The 27,922-nt window shown below is 39.9% G+C and overlaps 1 protein-coding gene across 7 annotated transcripts; it reads left to right on the top strand.

The window, feature by feature from the left end:
* The first annotated feature begins 23 nt into the window (after window positions 1–23).
* On the top strand, window positions 24–27,603 carry hook3 (hook microtubule-tethering protein 3). Of its 7 annotated transcripts, none has more exons than XM_034895410.1 (27): window positions 24–258; window positions 8,261–8,346; window positions 8,605–8,677; window positions 8,949–8,999; window positions 9,197–9,329; window positions 9,487–9,554; window positions 9,817–9,879; window positions 10,433–10,516; window positions 11,894–11,956; window positions 13,614–13,777; window positions 13,894–14,034; window positions 14,331–14,418; window positions 14,637–14,750; window positions 14,866–14,976; window positions 15,835–15,919; window positions 16,044–16,113; window positions 17,776–17,916; window positions 18,287–18,374; window positions 19,689–19,694; window positions 20,645–20,679; window positions 20,827–20,909; window positions 21,117–21,217; window positions 21,333–21,437; window positions 21,656–21,727; window positions 22,487–22,623; window positions 22,789–22,797; window positions 24,280–27,603. In XM_034895410.1, the coding sequence occupies exons 1-27, from the start codon at window positions 202–204 to the stop codon at window positions 24,293–24,295; spliced, it is 2,244 nt and encodes a 747-aa protein (XP_034751301.1). In that variant the 5' UTR covers window positions 24–201; the 3' UTR covers window positions 24,296–27,603. The 7 variants fall into 7 exon arrangements, with proteins under 7 accessions (XP_034751301.1, XP_034751304.1, XP_034751305.1 ...); XM_034895413.1 differs by having other exon boundaries at window positions 22,789–22,810; XM_034895414.1 differs by lacking the exon at window positions 11,894–11,956.
* The last annotated feature ends 319 nt before the right edge of the window (window positions 27,604–27,922 follow it).

Genomic DNA, 27,922 nt, shown 5'->3' with positions numbered 1-27,922 from the left:
TTTTCCTTTATGTGCACTGCAGACTCCGCCCACCCAGACCTCCTCTGGCAGACGCCGGACAGGCGAAGCAGCGAACCCGACTATTGGAGGACGGATTGTCCGTGAGACACCCAGAGAGCGAGAGATCTCGGGAGTACATGAAGCCGAGTGTTAACTCTAGGCTCTGTCTTACCACACAAAGTTGGTTTACGTTAGGTAACGATGACCACATCGGGGGCCTTGGATCGAATGGAACTCTGTGAAAGCCTCTTGACATGGGTACGTGATCGAATATGAAGTTTGTGGGGTTGTTTCAACTGACAGACAGTTCTCCGGTGCCGGCGATGCTAGGTAGCAGACTAGGCTACTGCTAGCTCGATGAGCTAGCGGGGGTAACAGCAGGCGAGAGGGAAATGACACGGTCTTACGTCGGTTACGTATATGCAGGCCAGCTGTTTGTTGCTTTAGCTGCTGATGTGTTGCTAGCTAGCCACCAGCAAATACCGTATACCCAGTCAAGACTATAATTTTGGTTCCAGATATGTGCAGTGGGGTATTTAGCTAGCTCAACTTTCGTAATGCTATGTCTTATGCTTTAACCATGGTTGTATAGGTTGTAGATGGGGGATCAAACGGCAGAGACGGTGGCCTCATTATGGTTTTACGCTTTTGTAGCGAAGGGTTTCTTCCTCTAGAATGAGGATAAAACGTTAGCCGTTAACCTTACAGCTCGGTGTCGGCTTTGAGGCTGATGTCCTGTCATGGTTGACCAGTGTATCAGTGTCCGCGCTTCCCCATTCCTTAAGCCAAAATGTCAAATACAGGCGAGCTTACAACGTCAACGTTATCATAAGCCTTAACCTTTCTAGTCAAAGCCTTACAAAACTGATTTGTTAAGCTACCAAGTGAGGAAAAGACATCAGATTGCAGGATCACATGCTACCGATTGTAGCAGGTTTACATTGTTGAGTGTTTTGTATCAACATAAAGGAGAGATGGATGATGTCTGGGGGGAAATGGTGATGTAAATATGATATTCAAGCAGATAGACATTGATTGTTGATGTCACCCATCTGGAGAGTGTAATAAATCCAGAAAAGTACAGACTATCTTAACTGCAATGTATGATTTTAGACAACGAAAGGGAAACGATTAAGGCAACTGACTTCACATGTATGATGGGTTTTCATCACAAGCGGTACTCAGATGTGTAAACAGAACTGGGAATGGCTTGGCTGACATGCCATGTGATGGAAACTGTGCATAGGTACTTCCATGTTTTCAGTATACACCACTGATACACAACTGTCGTGTATGCTGAAAATATGCATGTTGCTATGGTTTTAGGGCTTCGTTCAAGCAAGCTACACTCCTACCTAGTCATGTGCTTATTTAGATGCCACATAATCATAATTGAAATCAATTTGTGGATTCCATTTTGTGATATTGAGATGTAGTCTTTTCAGAGCTTGTGTGTTTAATGTGAAATTTACGTGCATCACTGTCACCTCCTCTTGTTGCCTTAGTCTGGCTTACGTCTGGCAACTCAGAATGCTCCTTTTTCATGTTGCTAGTAATGAAATGGCTTGAAAACATTCCGGACATACCTGTTATCTGTGAAGTCACAGCACTGAGTGTCGCAGATTGTTACTGAAGCACATGATGAGACTATAACTCTTACATAATAGCAGTGGAGATGTCTAGGCAAAGTAAAAACTGAAAAACAGTATGCTCCTACTAAGTAGTGGGAGATTTGTTATATTGAATGATCAATAAATTAATAACAGAAATAAAAGTATTCACAGTACTAAGTCAAATTATTTTTTTCATTGTAGTCTGTTTTGGTTCGATTGCCAAAGTAATGGCTGTCACATTCATAATACTCCCCTTATAATACACTGCCAAGCTGTTACTTTTGAATGTGGTGTTCATCATTTTACAATTCTCAGTGAATATGAACAAGTAAACAAGTTTTTTTTCAGGGGTTGCCGACTTTCAGTCAAGGATCCACATCTCTAAAGCAGGAATGGTCACAGTGTAGAAAATACAGCCAGATGTCAGCCACATGCCTGTCCATCTTTAGTGTGACTCTCGATTGTTTGTCCTGTTAGCCGTTTTTTCATCTGGCGCCTCTTGCCTGTTATATAAACCAGTTTCTCTAGTAAGATAACTAGATGCAAGTGATAAAATTATTTCTCATTACATTGTAGTCACTGGACAAAAATTATATATATTTTTTTCCTTTGCCCTACATCAACAACTATTTATTTCATATAGGTGTAGCTATTGATATGGCCCTAGCTGCATCAGCTATCTTAACATTCCAGTTGTCATACACGGTGAAAACATTTTTTTGTGAAGAATCGTATCTGTCATTTATGGTTCGCTCATGCAAGCATGCAAGCATCTAGGTGCATTGGATGCATTGCATGCTAGTCATTTCCGAGCACTACATTAGGCACCAAAGGAATGTTCCCTGCTACTGATAAAGTTGTAAAACGTTGGCATGTGTGGCATTGGTGTGCTATTCTTCCTTTTGGAAAAACACATTTAATCAAACCAAAGATCTGACTGATCTGCTGTTTGATACAAACGAATGTGGACAGAATAGTGGAGGGACACATAGGCATGTGATACACATGTGTTTTCCTTTTCCAACTGTTTCCACAAACTCATAGGTGTGGGTTTCCTTTTTGACCTCGGTCCGCCCAATCCGAGTTGTGTGTGTCCATAGTGTACTTAAGACAATATTTTAAAGGATATGATTATGTTTTCATTGCTTAAGGTCTGTAGTTGCTCAATAATGAACACATACTAGTCTCTTGTTGAAAAGAAATTCAGTTCATGTTCAATTTGTAGTGTTTATTTTTCTATTTTGTGGCCCTTTTTGTGTGCTGCCACAATAATATTGCCATTACATCAGCTACTGTGCATGTGACTGGGAAAGCTGAGGCTATCATGGGAAATGCACCTTTTCACCTGTCTCTAGGATCCATTGTACAAACTCTTTAGGTGTCGCACACTCTCGGACATTCTCGGACATCGATGAAGATGTCATAGAGGACAACTCTCATTGTAAACCCTGGCATTCCAGTCTGAATGTCTTTCAGTTAAACTGGGTTACACTCTCTTCTATTCCCTGTTAGCAGATTGCAATGGATAATGTGATCAAAGCAGATTTAATGTAATCTGGAACATGAGCAAATCTTGCTGAACTAGAATCTCAAAATCACTCGACCACATGATGCTTTGTTTCCAAATTTATTGGTTTTCAATCATAACTTGCTGCTCACACCCATAGATTTGGTAACCACAGGACACAGGATACTGGGCAAAACAGCACAAGATGTGCTGTGGTAGACATCCAGTACTGGGAAAGCATATATGCTGTTTAACCAGTAACCAGTGTTGTTTTAGTTACCAAAATGCAAGGCTACTGGTTCTTTAATGGAAACTTTTAAGCCAAATAGCTATGAGACACTTGCTTTGTGGAAGAGTAATAAGAATACAGACAATATATTAGTCCGATAGACGCAGAAGGGATCATTACGTTTTGTAAATATGCACATCAGTAACCGGGTTATTGTCTTAACCCGGTTAAGTGAATAACCAGGATATGCCTGTTCTCCCCCTGTGTAAAAGTACATGAGCGAGGAAGAATGGGGAGAATGACGGGAGAAACGCTACCTCCAGTACAGTTATTGGCGCTCTTCAAAACACTTTTTCTTGTTGTTGACTTATGTCAAAATTAAACAGACCTATCACTAAATTTGTACACTTTTATTTCATTTAGACACTCTTGTCACAGCATAGGACAGCACAGTGTTCCTGCCAGATGAATGCCAACTTGTTTGGCTCATTGTAACGTTATCTGTAACCAGTGTCGGGTGGAATTAGCACGCAAGCTAGCTAGCTAGCTAACTAACATTAACGTTAGCTAGGGGCTGCAGTGCGTTCTGCTCGCTCAATCCTTTGCTGAGACAAAGCGTTTTCAGAACCGGAGATGGACAGTCGGTTTAGCCATCTCCCAAAGTCCGCTGCTTCCTCGGCAAGGAGTAAAACATATGGGCCGCGGCATGGGCGATTTTAGACCCTTTTTTAGCAGTGCTCAAGCTTTCATCTCAGCCCCCCCCCCCCCCAAAAACAATTACAGGTTTAAAGAGCTTGAAACCGGTTTAATACCCTGTGTCATTGGTGCAGATGCTTCGCAGTAGGCCTACACGATTTGGGGATAAGTATGAATCCCAATTTTTTTTTTTTTGCTTAGAAACTGATCAATGACAATTATCTGCCACAATTTTTTTGACCATGACAAAACAAATCGGCAGTACCAAACATAGATATTTTTTTGGGCACCTATAGCACATTGCACATCACCACAAGCCTGTAAACATAGAGGCTTCAGTAAAGAGAAGGGAGAGCATTGCAGCGCTTGGGATCGCTTTAAAACCTATTTGATACAGTCTGTGTAAAGTAGTAGCGTTTGTGATGCAGTCGGCTCGTAAAATTAAATGAAAATCAAAGTTATAAAAAAAAAAATATATAATTTTCTTTTATTAAATCTAAGTAAAAATGTAATCGTGAACAGGTGACTCGAGATTTCGATCTTATAATGATTAACCGTGCGGGCCTACTTTGCACCTGTAAGCCAGTCCAGGAAAGGGTTAACAGAAACTTAGTTTTGGCCAATTGTAGGTTTGAGGTCAAAGATTATTGGCTAATGAAATTACTGACATAGCAGCGGGGGAGTTAACACTTTTGCATGCACTATATCTGTGTCACATTCTCATTGGGGGCTGACCCCCCTAAATGTTGGGTCCTGGAATCGCCCCTGGGCAGCAGGCTCTCTGCTGCCGATGGCCCGCTGAATATGGTAACGCTGTTTTGTTTTATGGTGTCACAGCAACAACACAATGCGCTGATGGAGCATGTCCGGTTCAAAACCCATTACAAGGGAGTGAGAAGGGCAGTTGAATCGTGTGCAGACGCTTAAACCAATCATAGCCCGGTTAAGTTGTACAGTATAGCTACATGGGGGGAAACCTGCTTCCTGAAGGAGTTCTCTACCTTGGTTTACCGGGTAGAACTCCAATTAGAACTCCACTTTTAACCCGTGTAAGGTGTTTACATGGCGTTTGAGAAAGCGGGGTATTGTCTTAACCTGAATATAAGTGTTTTTTTTAAACCTGCATGTTAAAACCAAAATCAACAACATTTAAATAGCTCCTATTAATCCTTTTACACTGTGGGACACAGGCCAATGACACATAGCCCAGGAACAACAGCTCAGCGGTTTAGCACAAGGACTAAACCTTCTCCAGAAGACACTGAGTTTCAGTCTAAGCAAATCTCAGCAACCCCAACCCTTACTAGGCTTTTGAACATTAGGCCACTTAGGCTATTGATTCTTAAACACTGTAGATGGATATCCAAACAGAATTCTTAGTTCCAAAACGATGTTGATTTCTGCAAAATTGTCCCTAGTTTTAAGACTGTCTTTTGTGTTTACATATCTGATTACTGATCAGCATTCAAGGCAGCAAGTGTCACAAATGATGAACCTCCTAAAAGCAAAATGTACGTGGCTTCAGTTATTAAACTGAAGGCTTCTTTCACAGAGAGCCGGTGCCAGCACTATGTCATAGACAGCATAAAGCCACTCAGCAGCACTGCTCTTCTGTGGCTTTTCAAGAGACATCACACGGGCATACGTTCTGTTTAAAGGCTTTGTAATCCAGTGGTATGTATACCACAGGTTTGTTGACCTAACATGCAGTCGAGCATGTGGCGTTCATGTGGCCACGGCGACCTACTGCTGCTTAGGTTTAGGGTGTAAAAAAAGATCCAGAGCCCTGCTAAAAGGGGATGCAATACTGTTGGTCAGTCAGTCTACAAAATGCAACAGATTTGTTGGACCTCAAGTAGCCGGTAGATTGAAGGTGATTGATCTATTACCGCAGCCGGTCTTTGTCAATAATATTCCAACTTGGCATCAATCGATCATCGATTCATTCCATTCTCAGATAGGGTTTCTAAGTCTGTAGCTAGCTCTGGACCTGTTTTCATGATGTCATGTTTGCTGGAATCTGTTTGTGGTTTTTCTTAAGGTCTTTCTTTCCTTTTCTTTTCTTTCATTTCTTTTATGCAAAGGGAAATGAAGCAGTGGTGGAGAGCCAGTACCAAGCGTTTGAACAATATGTGTGTAGGCCTATATGGAACCATTTGTACCAGAAGGCTTGTCTCATTTCAACAAATTTTAGCCCTGTGCTGCTCCAGAGAAAAGTTATTTGTCTTGTTGAAGTGCCCCCCCCCCCCCCCCCCCCCCCCCCCCCCCGGCCCCTTTTTTTAATGCTGTGTTCCAGAGCGTGGCTAACATGTTAACACGTTTGTAATACAGCTATTGACCAGTCTGAAATGCCAATTTAATGCAACATTTGTGACGTAACAGTTTCATCGCTACTCCATCCATGAATTGATATACCGTACCATATTACTTGACAGGGTTTTGTTTCTATAGCATCTAAACATAGGAAGTTAACATGTTACCCACTCTACAAGATAATGTAGCATCACAGGAATGGGTGTAATCTTGATTGTGTTGTACACTCTTCACTCTTCACTTGTACACATGTCCAACTGTGAATCTCAAGTAAACAAGCAGTCAGAGTTCTGCAAACATTTAGGTTATCTGAATTTATCAAGTGATGGTATGTGGCTGTTTCTTTGAGTCATGTTGCCCTCATGCCAAGTTCAGTCAGTGTGTCCTCTGCTTTGTTCAGTGTGGAATGTTTACTTGTTTACTGACCTCTGTCTCTGCTTATCAATGAAAATGTAGAGCTCTTAGATAGTTTTTGGTGTTGCTCATGTCCCACATCTATGGAGACGGTTCTAAAGATTTAACGGATAAATTAAATAAGAAGAGCGTATTCACCTCTCCTTTATAAATCTTTTTAAAACGGATACTCACATTTTGCCGACAGTAATCGGAGATAGTGCTGTTCCTGCATCATGTTTATTTTAAGATTTGTTCTACAGCTATTAGTTTCATAGCAGCAGCGAGGACACCAAGCAAAATAACATATTATTGCCTACCCAACAGGCAGGTCGCTGCTTTTCAAAGTAAAATGAGTCTAGTCTTGAGTTTTATGTTAAAAACAATATATATGTGAATATATTGAAGTCCAGCTTGAGTCTGACTTTTAGCACTCTGCTAAGTTCATTAAACTCAGCTACTTCAAACGGATCCAGGAAAAACACTTCGTCAGGAATCTAACCTGTGTCCCCAGCTGATAGGTGGTCTAAAGTATTTGGCCAATGTGTCTCGTCTTTGCTGCCTTCTGCTCGTTGTAAATATGGGACTAAGGGCATGAGAGCTCCACGTAATGAAAAGTGAGACGGACGGAATTACACGCATGCAGAATTCAAACCTTGTCATTTACTTCCTGTCATAATTCCAACATTCCTGCTCTCAATTTCCCCTTCTTTGGCATGTGGACTCTTGGCATATAGACTAAAATATTCAGTTCAGTCTGGGCAACAAATGTTCAGCCTGGAGGAAGAACTATAGAGAAGAAAATAAAGGTTGGAAAAAGAACAATGGAACGCCAAGTGGGGCAAAAAATGATCTGAACAAAAGTGACAGAGGTGATGTAAGAGAAACTGAGCAATGACTACAAGCAAAGTTGGGAGAAAGTTTGCGGGAGCAGTAAGTGTGAGTGTGAGACTGTATTTACTCTGGCCTTCAGGGAACTCCTAGGGAAAGATAACATGCCATTTTTGTTGCTTGTGATGTGAAATGTTTGGAGAAATTATTTTAGGTGAACTTAAAAGACTTGCAACTAGGGCTGCACAATTAATTGCAATTGTATCAAAATTTCAATATGGACAAGTGTAATATCCAAATTGCAGGGGGGACAATATTTATTAATGGTCACTCCATTTTGAATTATGTATTGTGGTGCTGCAGAGATGTCCTGGCCTATAAATTGTATCCTACAGACTAAAGGAAAAAATCGTTGTTTGGTACAGATTTGCAAAAATCCCACTAAAAATCATGACAATGTCTTTCAATGTTAATAATCTTCATGAAAATGAGAATAATGATACAAGAATCATCATTCCCTCCAATATCATGAACAATATCGCAAAATCAGTCAAAAATAATTGCAATTAATATATTTATATTTTCCTTATATCGTGCAGCCTTACTTGGAACTTGATGTCATAGCACTAGTTTTATCCTCCATCCAGCACTCAACACGTGGGTCTGTTTGTTGTTTAGATCCAGACATTTGGAGTGGAGGCTCCGTGCAAGACAGTAGAAGACTTGACAAGTGGCATCGTCATGGCCCAAGCTCTACAGAAAATGTGAGTTTTCATCCTGAAGTGCGGCATGTCAGAAACGTTTAATTTTCATGAAAAAACATATGCCAGGTTGTACTGTAAACATAACTCTTACTAATAAGTAAACACATTAAAACATCCAATAGGACTCTATCACTGTCTGCATTTTTCTCATTCAATTTCCTAAACCTGTAAATACTGAAGATGCCCCTTTTTGTTGCTTCCACTTAAAAAAATGTTACTCTTTTAATCCCTATTCTTGTGTCTGTGCACATTTTCTAGAGATGTAGTGTATTTCAATGACTCTTGGATTAGTAGAGTCAAGCCAGAGGTTGGAGACAACTGGAGGTTAAAGGTAAGCATCGGTTTGTCTTTGTGTCATTAGCAGGTGACATAGCAGACCTTTCCGATTGTAAATGAGTAATAACTCTAGGAATGTTGATTTATCTGTTTTTACTGTACGGTCCCGATGATTTAGGTAATCCCGCTACATCTTTGTCACGTTTCAAATAAAGAAATATCTGAATCTTAACCTGTTGTTGCATCTCACCTGTAGTACTTAAACTCTGGCTGTTTTAATTGCATTGGTATTTGTAATATTCTAGGGACATTCTCTATTGTTTCAGATCAGCAATCTAAAGAAAGTTCTAAAAGGCATTCTAGACTATAACCAGGAGGTAAGAAGAATCATTCATTCATTTTGATTTGATCAGTACCTAGCATCCACTTTACATAAGAATATGTGTTGCTAACCGGGACAAGTTGTGACTGCTGACACCACCCTCAACCGCTGTAGCACAACAGGGGTTAGGATAATCCACTTGTCATATAATGATATATTGTGTTAATTTAAATGTCTTTTGTGCCTGTGTAGATCCTAGGTCAGCACATTAACGACTTCACGCTACCAGATGTTAACCTTATTGGTGAGCACTCTGACGCGGCAGAACTTGGGAGGATGCTTCAACTTATACTGGGCTGTGCTGTCAACTGTGAACAGAAACAAGGTATATATCTTCTACACGTGTGTGTGTGTGTGTGTGTGTGTGTGCGTGCGCAATTTTATAACGGAAAACACTGTCCTGTGATATTGCATTGCATTTACAGCTGACTGAGAGGCTCGAATTTCTCCCATCATTTTGTCTATTTCTCTGTGCTCTCCAGAATATATCCAGACCATAATGATGATGGAGGAGTCAGTGCAGCATGTTGTCATGACAGCCATCCAAGAGGTGAACTATCTCGCTATTTTGACCTGTTGACCTGTCAAATTGATTGCAGGTTATTAATGAAGTATTGATTCATGATGAGAATTAGATGGGACTGGTCAGATAGAGTGTAAATAGAAACAGGGTTGTGGGTGGGATTGGGATGGCACATCAGCAGGATCAGCTGGTTGCTCGGTTGGCATCATCGCTGAACCAAGGCGTAACAAGTGCCAGCGCTGTGCGCAAGTCACATGAGTCATTAACTTGTTTTTATGTGTTTCTGCAGCTGATGAGTAAAGAGACACCGGTGATGGGAGGAAATGACTCGTATGTGGATCTAGACAGACAGGTATGGAGACTTTATAGAACAGCCAGTGTCATCAATATGGTCTCTAATTTCAGAAGACACACTTGTACTGTCAGGAAGTACATACAAGTTTCAATTTAACTTTCCTGTATTAAATAGACTTGTGAGATACAAAATGGAACATTCACACAAAACTCAAACTTTGATATCACACACAGACACCCTCCAGTATCTGGACTATCCACTGAAACCTCAACACCATGGTCATTACACACATTACTCCCTACAAACCTTTCCCCAGTTCTCCCAATCAACTATAATGTTACCCTCCTTGTTTTGGCCACAGACCTGTAAAACAGCTGGATGTGTGGAACAGCTGAAGTGCTGTGCAATTGTGCAATCATTACTGTGTATAAACTGCATCAAAAGCTTCCCCCACTCTTTTTTTTGGGGTAGATGTACTGATTTAGCCGTTAAGCCAGCGTGTCAGTGAGATGTTCAAGTGTGTTTCTTTATTCTCATCCAAGTGGACAATACATTTTGTGTAAATCAAAGTAAATCTGCAGGGTTTTAATTTGTGACTTTTTTTTGACAGCTGAAGAAGACAGCAGAGGAGCTGAATGATGCTTTGTCTACCAAGGAAGAGATCGCCCAGAGGTGCCGCGAGCTTGACATGCAGGTTGGTTTTATATGCCGTATTTACAGCTGTTTGACTGCTGGTTTTGTACATCACAGCACAGTGTGCAGGTACTCCTTATCGTGTGTCTGAATGACTAGCTGGAAAGACTGCACCGGCAGTGGGCCTGGCGAAGTTATAGAGTTCAGTTAGTTATCACAGTGGCACATTATTAAAAAGTCAGGATGGGAATAACTGACATTAAAGGCGAGCTACGCAGTTTTGGCAATTTCTTTCTCTTCGCTTTTTGCTTGCAGGTTTCTCTCTAGAGCTCCCCCTACAGCTTCGGAATAGATATTTGGCAGCTCCTCTGTTTACTTGTGTCTGACTCCTCGCTCGGTCAGTCTGTCACACTTTCCCTCTTCTTCTGACAATGCTTTCCTAGCTTTCTGCTTCTTTTTTGCCGGCTCAGCCATAACGATGGTGTGAAAAACTCCATCGCTACCTTGTCAGTCGGTTCTCAAATGTGCGTATGTGTGCAGTGCCGCGAAGCAATTTGTTACATCGCGAGACTTGATACAACGCAATCCTTCATGACGGTAAGGCCGGCAACTTGCCGGACGAAAGTTGCAAGGGTGTTTTTTCCGCTCACAGGCGCTAGGGGGAAGCGAGACGACCACCATTCAACTCGAAAAAGTCATATAACCATTCCAGTGACTCAGAAGCTGTTCAGTTAAGGTAAAATGAGCTTAAAAAACTGCATAGCTCCCCTTTTAAAGTGGATAACTTTATTATTTGCGGCCGGTTATTATGACAGGACCATTTGGTCTTTGTATTCATGGTGCATAAATATTTCCATCATTAAATTTCCCAGATGCTTAACAACTTCATCAGTTATTGGTATTGTTAGAAAAATGACACACATGTATAATTGTAACTGTTAGTGTCAGGCTTTACTCATTAGCCTTTAGTAATTCTATTTGTGTGATAACTAAAAAGATACAATAACACTTATGTCCACCCAATTAGGTTTTAATTTTACCTTTGCTGCTATAGTGTGTAACTCTTTTATTATCTTGCGGATTGTGTCATACTTCTTATTGCTATTTTTGGTTACATTTTAAAACCAGCTCCCGTTTTTTTGCATAATTACACTATAGTTACATTATATCGATACAGCTGATTCTATTGTTGATGGATTTATCCAGATTATGACTTCTTTTTTTTTACCTCAACACTGATAAGCTTTTCTAAAATCTATCAGTTGATCATAATGGACATGTTTTATTTAATTTCTTTCTGCTAATGACACAGCTATTGCAGAAAAATGGAGCTGTAATTTAAAGGTTGACCTGCTCTCCTGTCGTCCTCTTCCTGTTCTGTTAAATGGGTTTCCTCTTATTTCCTGACTATTTCAACACTGTGTGCCTTACTTTAAAGGCCCTCCATGTCCAAGAGGAGCGTGATAGACTGAGGTTAGACTTTAATGAGCTAGAAGAGAGGGTAAATCCAAACTTTCTTTTCTTTCTGTCTCTTTTTTCCATTCATGGTGTGTGGCGTGTCTAACAGTTCTGGATTTTTCTGCTTGCACCAGCATTCCCCTTTGGAATCCAGATCCCCCTTCTCCTAACTATGTGTGCATGTGTGTGTACACGTTTGTGCACACCTATAAACGTGATCCTCTTTTGGGACACACCAGCCACAACTGCAGCTTTGTGTGGGTGTGTCAGTTGTCACTCCTTCACTAATTACCCTGTGTCTTTTTACCTTGGTGTGTTTCATTGCTTCCCCACAGCATTAGTAGACAGTAAGGGGAAACCAAAAAGGAGTCAAAACTGTTAAATATATGCATCAACAGAAAAAGTACACATCCTGTGCATCACTCATATTTGAGACTACTATTTGTGATTTAAGTATGTTTTCATGGAACCGTTTCCTGACTACCGTTCTATTTACGTTCTTCTCTGCTCACAGCTGTGATGTGACATATGCTTATTAAAAAGAGGGAATTTTCACACCAGTGCAATTTCTCCCAGAATGCTTCCACATTACAGGGTTAATGACATTTAATTGGCATACATTTTACACATTAACGTTTATTAAAAAAAAAAGCAGACATATAGTCTTAACATTCAAAACAAAAAGCAGACAAAGCTAGAAGAAAAGTCAGAAATACAGTACCTATTGGCATTTTTTTCATATATTAATAAACGTCCGTTACATTCTAGCCAATTATGACTATCAACCCTCTGTATTTCTCAGCATGGCTGTGTTCAGATGTTGTCGTCCGTTGACTTTTATAACCTCTTCTGAAGAGTCCATGTTTTTTTTAAGCTTCCGTGTTCTCCTTGGCTACTAGCATGGCGGTTAAGGCGTGGGGAAATGGGTGGGGGTGGAGGTGGGGGCGCGATCACATAAGGCTTATATAGGGTGCAGGCAGCAAGACAGTGTTGGTCACGTTGCTTAGAATTCCACATGGGGCACTGTAGCTTTAATCCTGGCAACTTTAAAAACAGTCAGGGTTGAGAAATGATTGAATGTGGTTATGGCTTTCCATGCCAGGTAATTAGAAAAAAAACCTGCTTATTAATTTTACAGTATTTTCTCTTTAAACAAATTTTAAGATCAGTTCTTGGGTTTTCTGAGGTGCAGCAGACTTGGTAATTAATTAGTATCAATAGTGGCACTTTGCAAACAAACAAATCGGCTTTTGCTTTGCTTTGTGTGGAGTTTGATACCCTGTCAATCACATTGAGAAAGCAACATCAAACCATATGTAGCTCTCTTTGTTACTTTGGAGTTTGTTGGTTTGCCATGTTGAAGTGTGTTTGGTGTGTGCTTGCTTTATTACCAGTTTAAGTTACATGTAGATTAAAGTATCTTGAGGAATACAATTTGAAAACTAATTAGCCTCTTCTGCCTCTCTACCCTCCTTCTTTAACATTCTTTCCCCCTATTCTCTGCACCTCTTGCCATCCCTTTTTTTTTATCTTTCCTCTATTTTCCACCTTTCTTGTTATCTAAATCCTTGGATTCTCCCTACTCATCCAATTCTGTGGATCTCACTACTGAACCATTCCTTTCTGCTCCTTTTCTCTTTATTTTTTTCTTTTTGCATTTCCATTCTTTGCCCTCCTTTTCCCTCCATTCTTTCCCACAGGTGGCAGCCCTGCAAGAGGAGAAGAGCAGTTTGCTGGCAGAAAACCAGATCCTGATGGAGAGACTTAACCAGTCTGACTCCATAGAGGACATAAACAGCCCTGCCGGACGCAGACACCTCCAGCTGCAGACACAACTGGAGCAACTGCAGGAAGAAACTTTTAGGTGTGGAGGTGTTAAAAGCAAAGCAATGTTCAAGTCATGTAAAAATGTGAGACTTGGATCGACTGATGCCGATCCGATTTTCAAAGATGATTATTGTTGGTAATTATTTTTTTTAGGTTGGAGGCATCAAAAGATGATTATCGGATCCGTTGCGAAGAGCTTGAAAAAGAACTCTTGGATGTCAAGTCGCAGAATGAAGAGCTTGCGTCGCTGGCTGATGAAGCCCAGTCTCTCAAGGACGAGATGGATGTCCTACGGTAAGACGAGGATGCAAACTGTTGGCTCGCAACACACTGAGGTTACCTGGGTAAAGCAAACTGAGCTTAACACAACAAGGGATTCCAAAGGCCTGATGGGAATTTAATGAGTAAAAAAACCAGGAGATGATGCAAGACAAGTAATGTATTGCTGAACCACTACCCTGTTATTTCAGACTTCTGTTGTTTCAGGTGTGTTGCTACACAAACAGAGCCTTGGTGAAGATTTCCCCATCTCCTTTTCCTTTCTAAATGTAACACCACAAAATGAAAGTGCCTGTTGTTTCCCTCCCCAGGCATTCATCAGACAAAGTGTCAAAGCTGGAGGGCACAGTGGAGCACTACAAGAAGAAACTAGAGGACATGGGACTTCTCAGGAGACAGGTACACAGACAACAGTCGGCAGCAATAACTGAATGCATTTACTGTGATAACATCTACGAAATTTCCCTCATAATACATTACACAGTGTCCATTGGGTAGCAAGAAACATTTAGTACCTATAGATATCTTTTACCGACTGACCCATGTTTATTGGTCTATTTGTTAATTTGTAGTTAGATGGCACAATGTAAATTTACATTTCTGTCGCTATGTTGCAGAATAAGCTTATGGAGGAGAAGAACACATTGTTAATGCAGAGCACCGTCAGTTTGGAAGAAGAGTTACGAAAGGCGAATGCTACCAAGGGCCAGCTGGAGACGTACAAGAGACAGGTACCCAACCCACAACCATGTTGAGGGACACATGCAGTTCTCATTATTTATATGGCCCCTGGATGTATATTTTGAGAGATAATGTGTTCCTGTGAACTGCCCTTTCTCTGCACAGGTGGTCGAACTTCAGAACAGACTGTCGGAGGAGTCTAAAAAGGCCGACAAGATGGAGTTTGAGTACAAACGCGTCAAAGAGAAGGTGGACTCTCTACAAAAAGAAAAAGATGTATGTACAATTTGTGTGGACAATTCATTGTATTATTATAAATACAGGTACACTATACCATAATTACCCAACAGTATTCGTTTTACAGGAAGATAAATACACGTTCATGCAAATATAACTCCATACACACAGAGGAGTAGGGTTGGGTATCGTTTGGATTTTTACGATTACGATGACTTACTGGTACTTTTAAAACGATTCCGATTTCTAAACATATTCTTGAAAAACTGAAAAAGGACATCAAAGACGGGCTCTTTTTATAGAGTTTTTTCAAATTGAAAAGCATTTCAATTAAACAATATATTTACGTTTATAAGTACTTAAACATTTAATAAGTAAACCTAAGTCACCCAACCCACAACTACAATATTTAACAATAAATAACAGTTACACTATTTACAAGTAACAACATAATAAATGTAGTACTGGTATGCTAACCGGAGCCCAGTGGGAAAATATGGCATTTTACAGAGAGAGTGTGATATTTTTACGTCCATTTCGGAGCGACGGGGAAAATATTTCAGTTGCCGCATTAAGTCGAACCAAAATGAGGAACTGAAATTTGAGTTCTAATCTGGTCCGATTATTAGCGTTTGCGTAGGAACCGGTTCCATAGTGGAACCGGGTTTCATTACCCAACCCTACAGAGGAGGGTTTTGTTCAACAGGTAAGAAGAAAGTAAGACCACTGGCTGTACATAACTTTCAAATACTGCAGTTACTGGAGTGGGAGCTCTACTTGTTTGACAGATGAATTCTGTTGGCACTTTGCGAATCTTCATTGCAGACCCTGCACTATTTCTCTCTGTCTGACTTTTTTCTGTATAACCCCTTCACACATTTCTCTCTCCCTCTGTAGCGGATGCGGACGGAGAGAGACTCTCTGAAGGAAACAATTGAGGAGCTACACTGCGTCCAAGCCCAGGAGGGACAGCTTACCTCAGGTGAAATGAGTAACGATCAAGAGTGGCTAAATCTGACCTAATGGCCTTTTATTTAAATCAAAGTTTAATCTACTTGGTTGAGTCTAAATAGTTGGGTTTAACCTGTATTTTTGGTGTGTTTCAGGTTTGTTCCCAATGGTCAGCAACGATGGCTCTGATTCGCTGGCTGCTGAGATCACCACCCCAGAGATTCGGTAGGAATTTTGAACCCTATGTTTTTGTTTCACTTTTGTTGATTTAAAAAAAGAGAAGGTAGTCATTTAGAGCTGTACCAATAAAAAGTGTGTGTGTCTTTCTGTCTGTCTGTCTCTATAGTCTTGTCTAGTTTAGCCTTGTCTGTATGGTCTTGTCTGTAGTGCTGTTGTTCCAGATAGTTTACAGCGTGTTCCTCTTGCTCTCTCTGCTGTTTTAAAGCAGATGATTTTGGCCTAAAAAGAGCCGTCTCTGTAGCGAGTTATGTAATAGCTGTGTGTGAGTTACATCAAGAGGGCTGGGTTTTCTGCTGGCAGCATACTGTGCCTGAATTTTTGTCAACACTCGTGAACCAAAATATATATATGGGTTTACATTGAAATGCTCCCAAAGCAACAAAGGGGGGGGGGGTACTTAAGGTAACCCAGTTGAGGCTAATCATTACCACCTAGAGGAAGAATAACGATAAGCTGTTGTGCCCTCAGCTGATATCATATCCTTCAAGCTTTCGAAGGTGTAAAAATGTTGCAATAGCGGCATTTTATGTGAAATATCTGATAAGGAGAACTGTGTGTGAAATACAGAATTGATAATGATTCATGCTTATTTATGTCTGTTGGTTGTTAGTGAGTGTTGAAAATGTGACTGTGCCGTTTTGACAGATTCAACCTGTTGCTTTTATAAGCAACATTTTCCCTTTTAAACTGTAACACAGCTGAACAACATATGGAAACGTAGTTATTACCTTAATCTACTGCAGAGTAGAAATCACATCTTCCCCAGAAGAAATCGGGTATTGCATATTGCTGTAACATTTTCCCAAGCTGTATTGGAACCTCTTTTCAAGTCTTCCTTTGCCTTTCCTGGTCTAACCTTTGCTACCCAGCAGCTGTTAAGTTCATCTTAAAACATTTAGTCAGTTCTCTAGTTGGAAAGAGGCAGCTACACCCTAAAAAACTGCACAGAAGAGACAGGTTGAGTTCAACACTTTCAAAAAAACTGAGTCAATCTTATTTGTTTAGTACTGTTAAGGGATTGGAGGGAGAAAGGAAGTATCTCTGCCTTGTCTTTCCACTTGACATTTCTCTGTTCGGAGTACAAAGTTCATCATCAGAATGCAGTCAGTCAGTCGGAGGAACAGTGCAAGATAGTGGCTTCTCAGTGGGCGTCTCAAACATATGTTTAAATATATATGTTGCCACGGTGAAGACGATGTCGATCAGTTTGACAGTACATCACTTGTAGTATTAGAGCAGCATTTCAATAGTCTTGTTGCAGCAAATGATTTAGTATTTACTAGACTCAGCCAGCAGATGTGTTGAATATCTTCACATAACGTGTGTGTGTGTGTGTGTTCCCAGTGCTAACAAAATTACAATGTCTCACATTATATTGACTGATGCAGCGCAGTTTATGCCAAAAAGTTACCTGAGACAGATAATAAAAACACAGGATAACACATGCAATAATGTATTCTCACTGGTGGTCTTTGTTTGTCTTCAGCTATGATGATACCTGATTTAATTTTAGTATGACAACATTGAGGTACATATTGTATATGTTTGTTGAGTAGAGGACCAATATTGTTTTTTTCTGCAATGTGTGATCAGTTTATAGTGTTGTTTGGCGTTCACACTTGCTTTTTTCCCATGTGGTTGTTGCAGAGAACATTTGATTCGTCTTCAGCATGAGAACAAGATGTTGAAGCTGGACCAGGAGGGATCAGACAATGAGAAGATTGCACTGTTGCAGAGTCTACTGGAGGATGCCAGCAGAAGAAAGAATGAGCTGGAGACAGAGAACAGGTCAGCAAAGAGCACAGAAACATGCAGCCTAGCAGGATTAGCAGGTTGAATTCTTTGTTGAATTTGACTAGAAAAAGCACGATTGCATTTTTGTCCTTCAAGCTAAATGAAAATAGAACAAAGAGAAAATCTTTTGGTCTGTTCATGTAGGCTAGTTTTGAGAGCCACACTTTCAATGTGGGCTGATTGTGTTTCCCTGTGTTGAAACGTGGATAAATCTCCCATTTTCTTTCCCCATAACAAAGATTTTCTTTGTCTTAACCGAAGTTTCAGTCCGTGACCTTATACCGAGCTGCCTGCCTCTCTGATGTTTGCTCATTGACGTGTTAAAACTATCTAGTCAAACTGGTCTTTTGTGCTATTTGTCTAGGTTAATCAATCAGCGCCTGATGGAGGAACAGAGTCAGGTGGAGGAGCTACAGAAAAATCTTCAAGAACAGGGTTCCAAAGCAGATGATGTAAGTAATGACATGTTTGTGTTGCATTCTTGGTGAATAACTCCAATAGCAGTTCAATTGTTGGTTACAAACCACAGAGAGTCAAATTCCCACCGTAGATCACTTAAACAAAGAAGGTCCACAAGACTGCCATACACTGCTCCTCCTGAAGGTTCAAGGCTTTGGTATTTTACTATAAAAAGTAACTTGTGAAAATGGAAGGCAAAATAAGTTGACAGATTTATTCACAGCCACATTTCTTTGTGTGTGTGTGTGTGTGTGTGTGTGTGTGTGTGTGTGTGTGTGTGTGTGTGTGTGTGTGTGTGTGTGTGTGTGTGTGTGTGTGTGTGTGTGTGTGTGTGTGTGTGTGTGTGTGTGTGTGTGTGTGTGTGTGTGTGTGTACGCTTGTCTTGGTGGATAGGAAACAGCTGAAATCACTTTAGATTTCTTGTTGTTGTAACTAACTTTTTATAACAACCTATAATATATCACATAACATATAACCTAACCATTTCTAACACCAGTATCCATGATCCTATTTTTCTGTGTGTGTGTGTGTGTGTGTGTGTGTGTGTGTGTGTGTGCGCGCTTTTGCAAAGTTTTTATGCTGTAGCCATAGTTAGTTCTGATAGCAGCAGTACATTTGTAAAATCAGCAACATAAATCAGGTCTAGTTCATATTAACATGTCTTTTAACTTTTGTGTTGTCTGTGATGCGGAGAGGCAAAAAGATGGACATTTTCATTGCTTTCTTCTCTGTTCCCTGTCTCCTTCAAACCAGTTCTTTGTAGGGGACAACTGGTATTTAGGATGGTTTGGAGCACCTTCCAAGAAGTTGTATGTGTGAGAGAGAGCTTGCATGCTTGTCAAACGCCATCTTCCTTTACTGCAGAATTTGCCCTGATTTTAAATACTAAAAACAAATCATTTCATGGGTTTTCGGTATGATTCCTGCCAGCCTGTGTTAATTTTGCATCCCAGTAGCAATGTTGTCAGTATTGCTTTAATCAATGTGTCTTTTCACTCAAAATTAACACTGTTTTATAGATGCAGAACAAACATCTAAAATGCAGAATATTCCTTATCCCAATTATGAAGTGAATTGCTTAGGAATACCTTTTATTTAAGCAAAATTACCAGTAGAATTTCACTTAGGTAAGGAGCTGGTGTGCCAAATTCCAGGTGCAAAGATCAGAAAAACCCTTAATCACTCATACAGATTATCATATCGGATGTAAAACCATCCACATTTGGCAGGTCTGTGATTCTCGCCAATCAGTGAAATACTTGAAATACTACGTGCATTTTCTTTTCAAATAATGCTCCCACTGTCAGACCATAGTAAGTATAACTCTGCGATTCCTGACAAGTTCCTTCTTTTAGACCTTGTTCTCTCAAGGTGTTTTTTTCTTCTTCTTTTCGTCTTAATGAAACAAATGTGAAACAACTCAGAATGTAATAAATATGCTCATGTGTTAAATACTGTACATACAGTGCATCTTAGAGCAATGCAACAAGAACTCCAAAATACGATCTACTTTCTTTGGGAAAAGAATCAAAACTCTGTGCATTTGTTACACTGAGTTGTTGCACATAGTAAGAGTTACTTTCTTCTTAGCTCGGGGTCGAGTTTCTGCAGGTCTCTTTTTCCTGTTCGACATAGAGACCTCCTTTAATCAGTCCTTTGGCACCCTGTACATGTTTTCCTTTCTGTAGAAACCCGACTTTCCTCTTTCCTAGATGCAGTGTGATTTCTAGTTCAGAGATACTCTGAAGATTTCAGCTCTCAGATGATTTTGCTGCACACCACATGGATAGTGGCAATGGCTACATAATCAAAAAAAAAAAGACATGAACCAGACCACTGCTCTAACTATATCTATTCTTTGGGATTATCCAATCTGGGGCCTCCTGTTTACATGTCATACTGTTTGGTTTGAGGACTGCATCACTTCTCTAAATGATTGCCTCATTTACAGTAATTCCAGATCTCGTACTGTAGTATAATACCACTTTAATAACATGTGTCAATCATTATCTGTTCCACTCTCCTCTGTTGGATGAGAAGGGAAACGTGCAGGGTTTTGTTATTTTGTGGTGCCTTTTAATTCCAACTTTGAGAGGTCCTTTTCAACCAGCATGGCACACAATGTGGCTGCAACTCCTGCCTTTATCCAGCAGAGTGTCTCTTTGAATGTATCTAGTCGTTATGAAGACTGAAGCTGTCTCTGTATGTTGTACAGATTGGCATATGATGTTATAAAACACATCCTTTCTTTTTCTTTTTTCAGTCTTCCATTTTGAAGAAGAAATATGAGGAGCACATGTAAGTTACTGTCTTCCAAACCTGCGTCACCATGTTTTTCTGGACCAGAATGACAAAACTCGATTGTCCTCTTCATTCAGTTCTGGGATGCTTTTATTAATTATTAAACAAAACTAGGCCTTACAAATTGTTTTGACTCTTCCTCAGAGAGAAAGTACGAGAGTTGAACAATGAGTTACTGAAGAAGAATGCCTTCATCGATGAGATGGAGCCGAAATACAACAGCAGCTGTGAGTTTGAAGTTCAGTTGCAGTCTCTAGACCTCTATCCTTTCTTACCATATGTTCTTTTCTTTTTTCAAATTTGAAATGATTTGAGATGCTGTGGTACAGATTCAACACTGAGACATAAAACTGTCTTTTTCGACACGTTGCCAAGGAGAAATAAAATATGCCAAAAACGAAACAGGACTTTACATGTTTGTTGTTGCCTCTCAGCCCAACGAGTGGAAGAACTGGAAGAGGCGTTGAAGAAGAAAGATGAAGACATGAAACAGATGGAGGAGAGATATAAGAAATACCTGGAAAAAGCCAAGAGTGTGAGTACATTCTCTCAACTATCTAAATTTGGGAATTATTGTTTGCTCAGTGTATTGTTGTAGGTGTGGGTCAACAAGCAAATGTATGTGATGTGGTTGAACGTGTCCTCTTCAGGTGATCCGGACCCTGGACCCCAAACAGAACCAGGGTTCAGGCCCAGAGGTCCAGGCCCTGAAGAACCAGCTGCAGGAGAAGGACAGGATGTTGCACTCATTGGAGGTAATCAAGTATTAGAAGAGTTGGTTAGTCTGGTAAGGAAAGGGGGGAACTCGAGAGCTTCTAGATAAGTTGGGTTAACCGGTCACCTATTAGATAGTCTATATCAACGACATTTCATTTCCGGGATTTTTCCGTACAACAGTGTGTTGTATCTTACAAATACACTTTGTAAGATAATGCTTCATTTCTTTTTGCTTCTTTATGTTTCTTCCAAACAGAAAGAGATGGACAAGACAAAAAGCCAGAGAGATTATGAGGAGAAACTGATTGTGTCAGCCTGGTACAATATGGTAAGAATGAGTTAAAACGGTGACAGCTTTTGACCAGTGTCCTTTTTTTATTTGCGGAACACACTAACGACTTCTTGTTAACTGTAAACATAGAACTGCAACGATTAGTCCTTTTAATCAATTACATTGAGTATCTTGAGGGTCTTAACTCTTTGTCGGACCAACTAAGACATTCTCTAGGATACTGTGATGTGCATTTTTCACTGTTCTCTGCTGTTAAATTCACCAAACGGATACATGATAATGTATATAATTATTCAGTTGTAGCCCTATATTAATACATAGCTGACCCAAGAAATAGTTGTGAGCCGTCACCAGCAGTAAAACATTAAACAATACCTACTATACCTACGCATTAATTGTCCAGAAAACAATTGGAGTCAGTTAGTCCTTCTGAGAGACTTAACATGACACTTTTTTGTTACACATTGCATTTCACCTTTTTTTATGTGTCAATTTAAATACTTACATTTTTTTAAGTATAGGTCCAGTACTGCATGGAGTAAGTAGTAATCGTCAATTGGAAATCATGCAGTAAGGCATTTTAACCACTAGAGGGCAGCCCATGCTTTTCTATAAGTTTGGCAATGTTTGCTCTGACACATTTGATCAATAGCTGGTGTTAATGTTCATGGGTCGTTAAATTGGTACTAATATTGTGTTTGAGCTAATTTGGTTTCTCATGCATCAAAATTAGTGCACTGATGGTAGCTCTGAGTCTCTGGTGACTAACCTACTTCCTCTGGTACTCTCACGCAGGGCATGTCTTACCAGAAGAAGGCGGCTGAAGACAGACTTGCCAACACCGGTTCTGGTCAGTCCTTTCTGGCCCGGCAAAGACAAGCCACCAGCACACGCCGCTCCTATCCGGGCCACGTCCAGCCAGCTACCGCAAGGTAGATGGCAGCAGGGCAGAAAGATACAACAAATCCCCTGAACTTACACGCAGTAGATGTGCCTTTTTTTGAGGCACACTATTTCCATTTATTTGTAATGGACGTTCTTGTTTTCCTGCATTCTGCCTATTGATTTTCTGTTTGCTTTTTTTCCTTCTTGATCAGATCCATGAGGTAGAGATGCCAGGCAAGGCTGTCCAAAATCTAAGACTGAGCATATTTTACCCTGACCGCTTTGATGCCAGGCTCCTGCCCTTTTAACACCCCAGCCTATTTGATAGGGCCTGACTTATCACCCCAAACACATTCTCTTCCTTCCTCAACCTGTACTCTGTGGCAAAACTATTGTCAGGCAGGCACATTTGGTCCCCGAGGCAGAGAAGAATCTCATCTTCTTGACAAGTTACTGACAATTTTTTGTTTAGGGGAGCCGCTCTGCCTGTTCATGCGGTATTCATGCACATGTCTACCTGTCATAGCAATTGAGGTTCATCTTGTTTCTTGAGTGGAGTTGACATATGCTCTGTCCTGTGTTATCTGTTTTAACTCTTATGATGGAGCTTTCAGCAGCTATTTTTATTAACATGTCAAGTGTTTGAATTGTAATCCATTTTTAAGTGGTGATACGTTGCCCTTCTGCCTTGGTATGTTTTTGATTTTTGAATTTAGATGCAGTATTGAGCAACAAATACTTTGAGGCATAGGAAGATGTATAGTCATCATATGTAAATGTTCCATTTGCGTGCTAAATGGCCTGAATGATCTCTAATAGAGCGACATGAGAGAAAAAAAGGAGAGAAAACGATAGGTAACTGTCGGCTGGTGATAGTGTAGCATTAATTGTGTATGGTAATTTCCTCCGGGAATATTTTATAAGGAAAGGCTTCAGCTGTTTGAAGTTGTTTAAGAAGCCACAATCCCCAGCTAGGTAGATTGTGGCAAAGGTCAATAAGCGACATAACTGTGTAGAATGGTTGTCATTATGTTTCTTAAAAGGAGCCAACGTCGAGCACTGTCTCACATGGTTTTAGCTTTACCAGCATTTACCAGGTTGTCTCGGACGGCACTGTATGTGTCATAGTGTTAGATTTAAATGTATGTCGCACGATATTTGGTCAATATTATACTTGCAACACTGCAGGCGTCCCTCTTCACACTGGACAGAAAGATGTGTTGAAGTCACAAGATAGTTCCTGAGTTTTAGATCCTGGGACTGTAGATTGCCCGTTGTGGCATTAAAACAACAAAGAGAAGGTGTTTGTTTACTCATTGAAGCAGACTTATTTTTCATATCATTTTAGAATCAATTGATTGCTATCATTGTCAAAAGGTTTTTCAAGGTTTGTAAGAAGGTGTTTTGATAAGCACGACACAGAATTGCCCATGCCACTTTAAATAGGAATCTTAAATAGAAATGCTTGTTGCAGCTGTTCCTGTCCTTTCTGCTATCCATTTGTGGTTCCACTCCGTTTACATTGTCATTGTTTCTAAGGCACATCATGAATGATTTCTTCTTAACATGACCGATGTTTAGAAGTCATGACATTAACCCTGTTCGTTTGCTGTGTATATGTTCAAATCATGCTCAGAATGTTATTCTTACAGGCCCCGCCGTCTGACCGTAATGTCTCTCTCTCTCTCTCTCTCCCTCAACAGCAATGTCACTGCATGACTGGCACACCAATGAACTGGCCAAACGTTGTGTGGCTCAGCCCTGCCTGTTTTTGGCCTTCGCCGGCCCCAGGCCGGGTTAGGCTAAGACACACGATGCATGAACTACCTGCCTGCCTACTGTTTGCATGACTTTGCATTGACACAACTTGCAAATAACCAGTGCGCCAGCAGCAGCATGAGCACTAACAACCGTTTGCAGTGTCGTGCATTGTATCCTCCAGACAAGTCTGGGGGGGCCGGCAATTTAGCTCCTTTCCAGTTCCTTGCTTTTCATATTCTCCTGCTCGTTGTTTCCCTCTCCATTCCTATACTGTTTTCCCCCCCTCTCCCCCTCTTTATGGACACGCCACACCGCATCAAGTCTGTTACAATCCAACTGTTACACACACCAAGAACAAGGGCAGAATATCGCAGTAGTCTGTCAATCCAGCAGTTGACCTCCCAATATGCCTTTTCTGCAGTGTGTAACTTGGAGGTACCTCAGTGACATATTTCCACACATGTGTTTTTATTGACATGGTTGGAGGAGAGTCTGCGTAGAGCATTAGCGTTGGAGAAATATTTTAGAGGTGCGACCTGCAAATCAGTCTGCGTGACAAAAAAAATTGTGCCAGCCTCTCCTCAACATGTTGCTAGAAGGCTTCTTAGAAGTGGTTTTACCCCAAGTATTAGTGAGTACAACAAGGAGAGCTTATGGGCCGTTGCTGTGATGCCCTGTAAGCATTGTGACAGTTTGCAGAAGGATAGCAAGAATAAGTGTTTTTAAAATGAATGACGTTGTTACAGGTATGCTTTTTTACTGGTTACAAGCCCCTATTAAGCCTGCTTTCAATTTTTCTTTAGATGGAATTTAGTACACTTAAATACATTTTACCACAAAACGTGAACAAAAGTCAATAGAATAATTGCCTGTTTTTTGAAAATAAGGATGTGACTGTACATCAGCTCACGTAAGCTAATGTACAGTACTTTTTGTTGGCTTGACAAGGCTAACTATTTCTAAAACGTTGACAGGACCACCCATTGTACCATTGTATAGGATCCCAGGAATCCCAGATTAAACCTTATTCAATACATTTCGGACAGGTCATACTATAGTAACTGTAGCATTTCTTTCACAGTGTTTCAGTTTTCACAGTGTTTCAGTGTTCCGTTAACCCAACCTAACAGAACAGTTATGTGAAAAACAGTTTGGGCATTAACAGAAAAGGTTTTATAGTATCAGTAATAGGGAAATTTAACTTAGTGTTAAATAAAAGTCTTATTTAATTTATTTTCAGAGCGTCTTAAAAGTGTTGATAAAAGAGTAAGAAAGAAAGAAAGAAAACAAACACCTGGGCCTAATGATATGTGCATATTTAAAGCATAATTGCATACATTTTTCAAACGAGAGATTGTTTAATCCTCAAATTTAGTGCCTTTGTTTAAAATACAATACGAAAACAAGACTGGCTGGTCTTTTAAAGACTAAAGGCAGAAAGGCAGGCCACATTTAATTGTATTGTGTTATTTGAGAAAATAGAGAAAAAAACAATGCCTTAGATGAGCTTTAATCTCATCTACATAATACGTTACTTGACCGAAAACTTTTATTCAAATTAAGTAGACTTAATGAGGGCTTTTCTTCTTTGTATTTTAACCTATTTTACTCATAAATGTTATATTGTTTAACCTTGGATTAATTCATGCCATGCAATTTTATCTTAATGGCTTATTTATTCTTTTGCCGCTTGTACAGCAGTATTATTATTATTATTATTTTTTTTTAAATATCAGTAGTATTATAACAAAACCACTTATACTGTTACAATGGATAGGAAGTTTCAATACATTAAAATACTGTTAAATACTTGTCTTATGCAACAAAAGGAGGAGATGGTAAAATAGTGTAGTGGCTGTCTCCATTTAATGAAAATGACACAAAGGTTATTACCAGTGTCATCTGAGACCAGTGGAAAACAGAGAAATGGTGCAATGTTCCATTTACCTCAAGTCTTTTCAGGAAGAGGAGTTTCTTAGAAAACACGTTATGTTTGAAACGGAATGTTTTCTCATTAACAAAAAAAGCACATTTTTACACTTTTAATTCATTTTATTGTGAATTTACTTTGACCCTACAAATGCTATTTTTCAGTGTTTCAGCGATAGCAACAAAGACGCCGGCCGTGTTCATGGGAAAAGGCCTTATAGCTGTTGGGCATGCGTATGTAATTGCATTCAAATAAAGTGTGCTCAGACATTTGGATAACTTGAATAAACAAGGATTCTACATTTTGGCATCAAATAAATTAGTTTCCTAGAAGTGAGCGGTGAAATCACATTTGCGGTATGAATTAATTTACAAAGTGATAAAGATGTGATGCTTTGTCCAGCTCTCTACTTGTTTCTGTCCCAATCTGTTTTGTAAGCCACTTGCCATTAACATTAAGCTGTAAGTTCTATTACACAGAAGTCTTTTAACCGTCCAGCCCCACGAGTCATTGGTTTACTAAGAAATCTGTATATATTTGAACCCATCCACATTGTGGTTGACCTGTTTTATAAGGGATATTAGGGAAACATTTTCTGTTATTTAATACCTTTCTAAGAGAAACCTTTTATCCCCCATCAAGTCAGCCACTGTAGTTTGTTGCTCATTTGTGTCTGTTTATATACTTTATATTTCTGGCAAGTAATGAGTAACCCGGGAAAGTTTATCACAGTAATATAATCAGAAAAACTGGCTTCAGAAGCTAGCTAATGTCTGCAATTTTTAGACCTAATGCCAATTTCCTCTTAACAAAGAAGCAAAGGTGACATTCGATATACTTTTCAAGCTCTAACCCCAAATAATTCATTGATATTCGTGTTTGAGAACAAAAGACTGAATGAACATGGTAGTCCTCATCTGAAAACCTGATCATAATTCGGTGTATTACTTAAATGCCTCAGCTAAAGAAAGTACCCAGTGCGTTACTTGACTGCTATATTGCAATGTCTAAAGTGTATTAGAGAGATGACACAGACAACATGAGGAATATTATCACTACGAGTGCAGTGTTTGCTGTATTTTTTTACTCATTGGAAAACTTTTCTTTACATATTGAAGTAGCAAATAACCTTCCATTTGCCAAGTTTTATATTGCTTGTATACAAACACACTATGTACATACTAATTGTGACAGTGGTAGAGGAGGTGTCTGGCCATTTGGGAATGAGATGAGTCCCATGTCATAGCATCTGTCCAATGAGGACCTGTTGATGAAAATGTGCTTCCTGCATTGCAAAACTTGGAAATTACATTTTAAATAAAGCTTGTAAAAAACAGGCTGTCTGTTTTTCTATTTTGTACAAATCATGATGACCGGTGTCAGCTAAAATATACCACAAGCATCCCAAGTTGTTCCATGACCTCAAATTCCATTGTTTTCACACAAAATTATTTTTTTATAATCACAATGTATTAAATGACAATGTTCAAAGGGGTCAAAGAGAATCGTCACCTGAATGTGAAGCTCCCCTCAGCTTTACAGAGCTTTAGCTGGCCAAAGCCCCAATGTGTGCTTCTCATGTATCAGCATACATTTGGGTTTTCTAACTATCTGGACGAAAAGAAACCTTCCATCCACTGAATGATTTAAAAATC

The sequence above is a fragment of the Etheostoma cragini genome, chromosome 16 (genome assembly GCF_013103735.1).
Source record: "Etheostoma cragini isolate CJK2018 chromosome 16, CSU_Ecrag_1.0, whole genome shotgun sequence".
NCBI classification, from domain to species: Eukaryota; Metazoa; Chordata; class Actinopteri; order Perciformes; family Percidae; genus Etheostoma; species Etheostoma cragini.
The sequence above is the reverse complement of the archived record's forward strand: the minus strand, read 5'-3'. Positions and strand labels throughout refer to the sequence as shown.

Excerpts from the sequence above, each read along its gene's own strand:
- hook3 (XM_034895410.1), top strand. The coding sequence starts at position 202 with ATGACCACATCGGGGGCCTTGGATCGAATGGAACTCTGTGAAAGCCTC. Across the intron at positions 259-8,260 it reads GTGAAAGCCTCTTGACATGG|ATCCAGACATTTGGAGTGGA; the intron begins GTACGTGATCGA and ends TTTGTTGTTTAG. Across the intron at positions 14,419-14,636 it reads TGGGACTTCTCAGGAGACAG|AATAAGCTTATGGAGGAGAA; the intron begins GTACACAGACAA and ends GCTATGTTGCAG.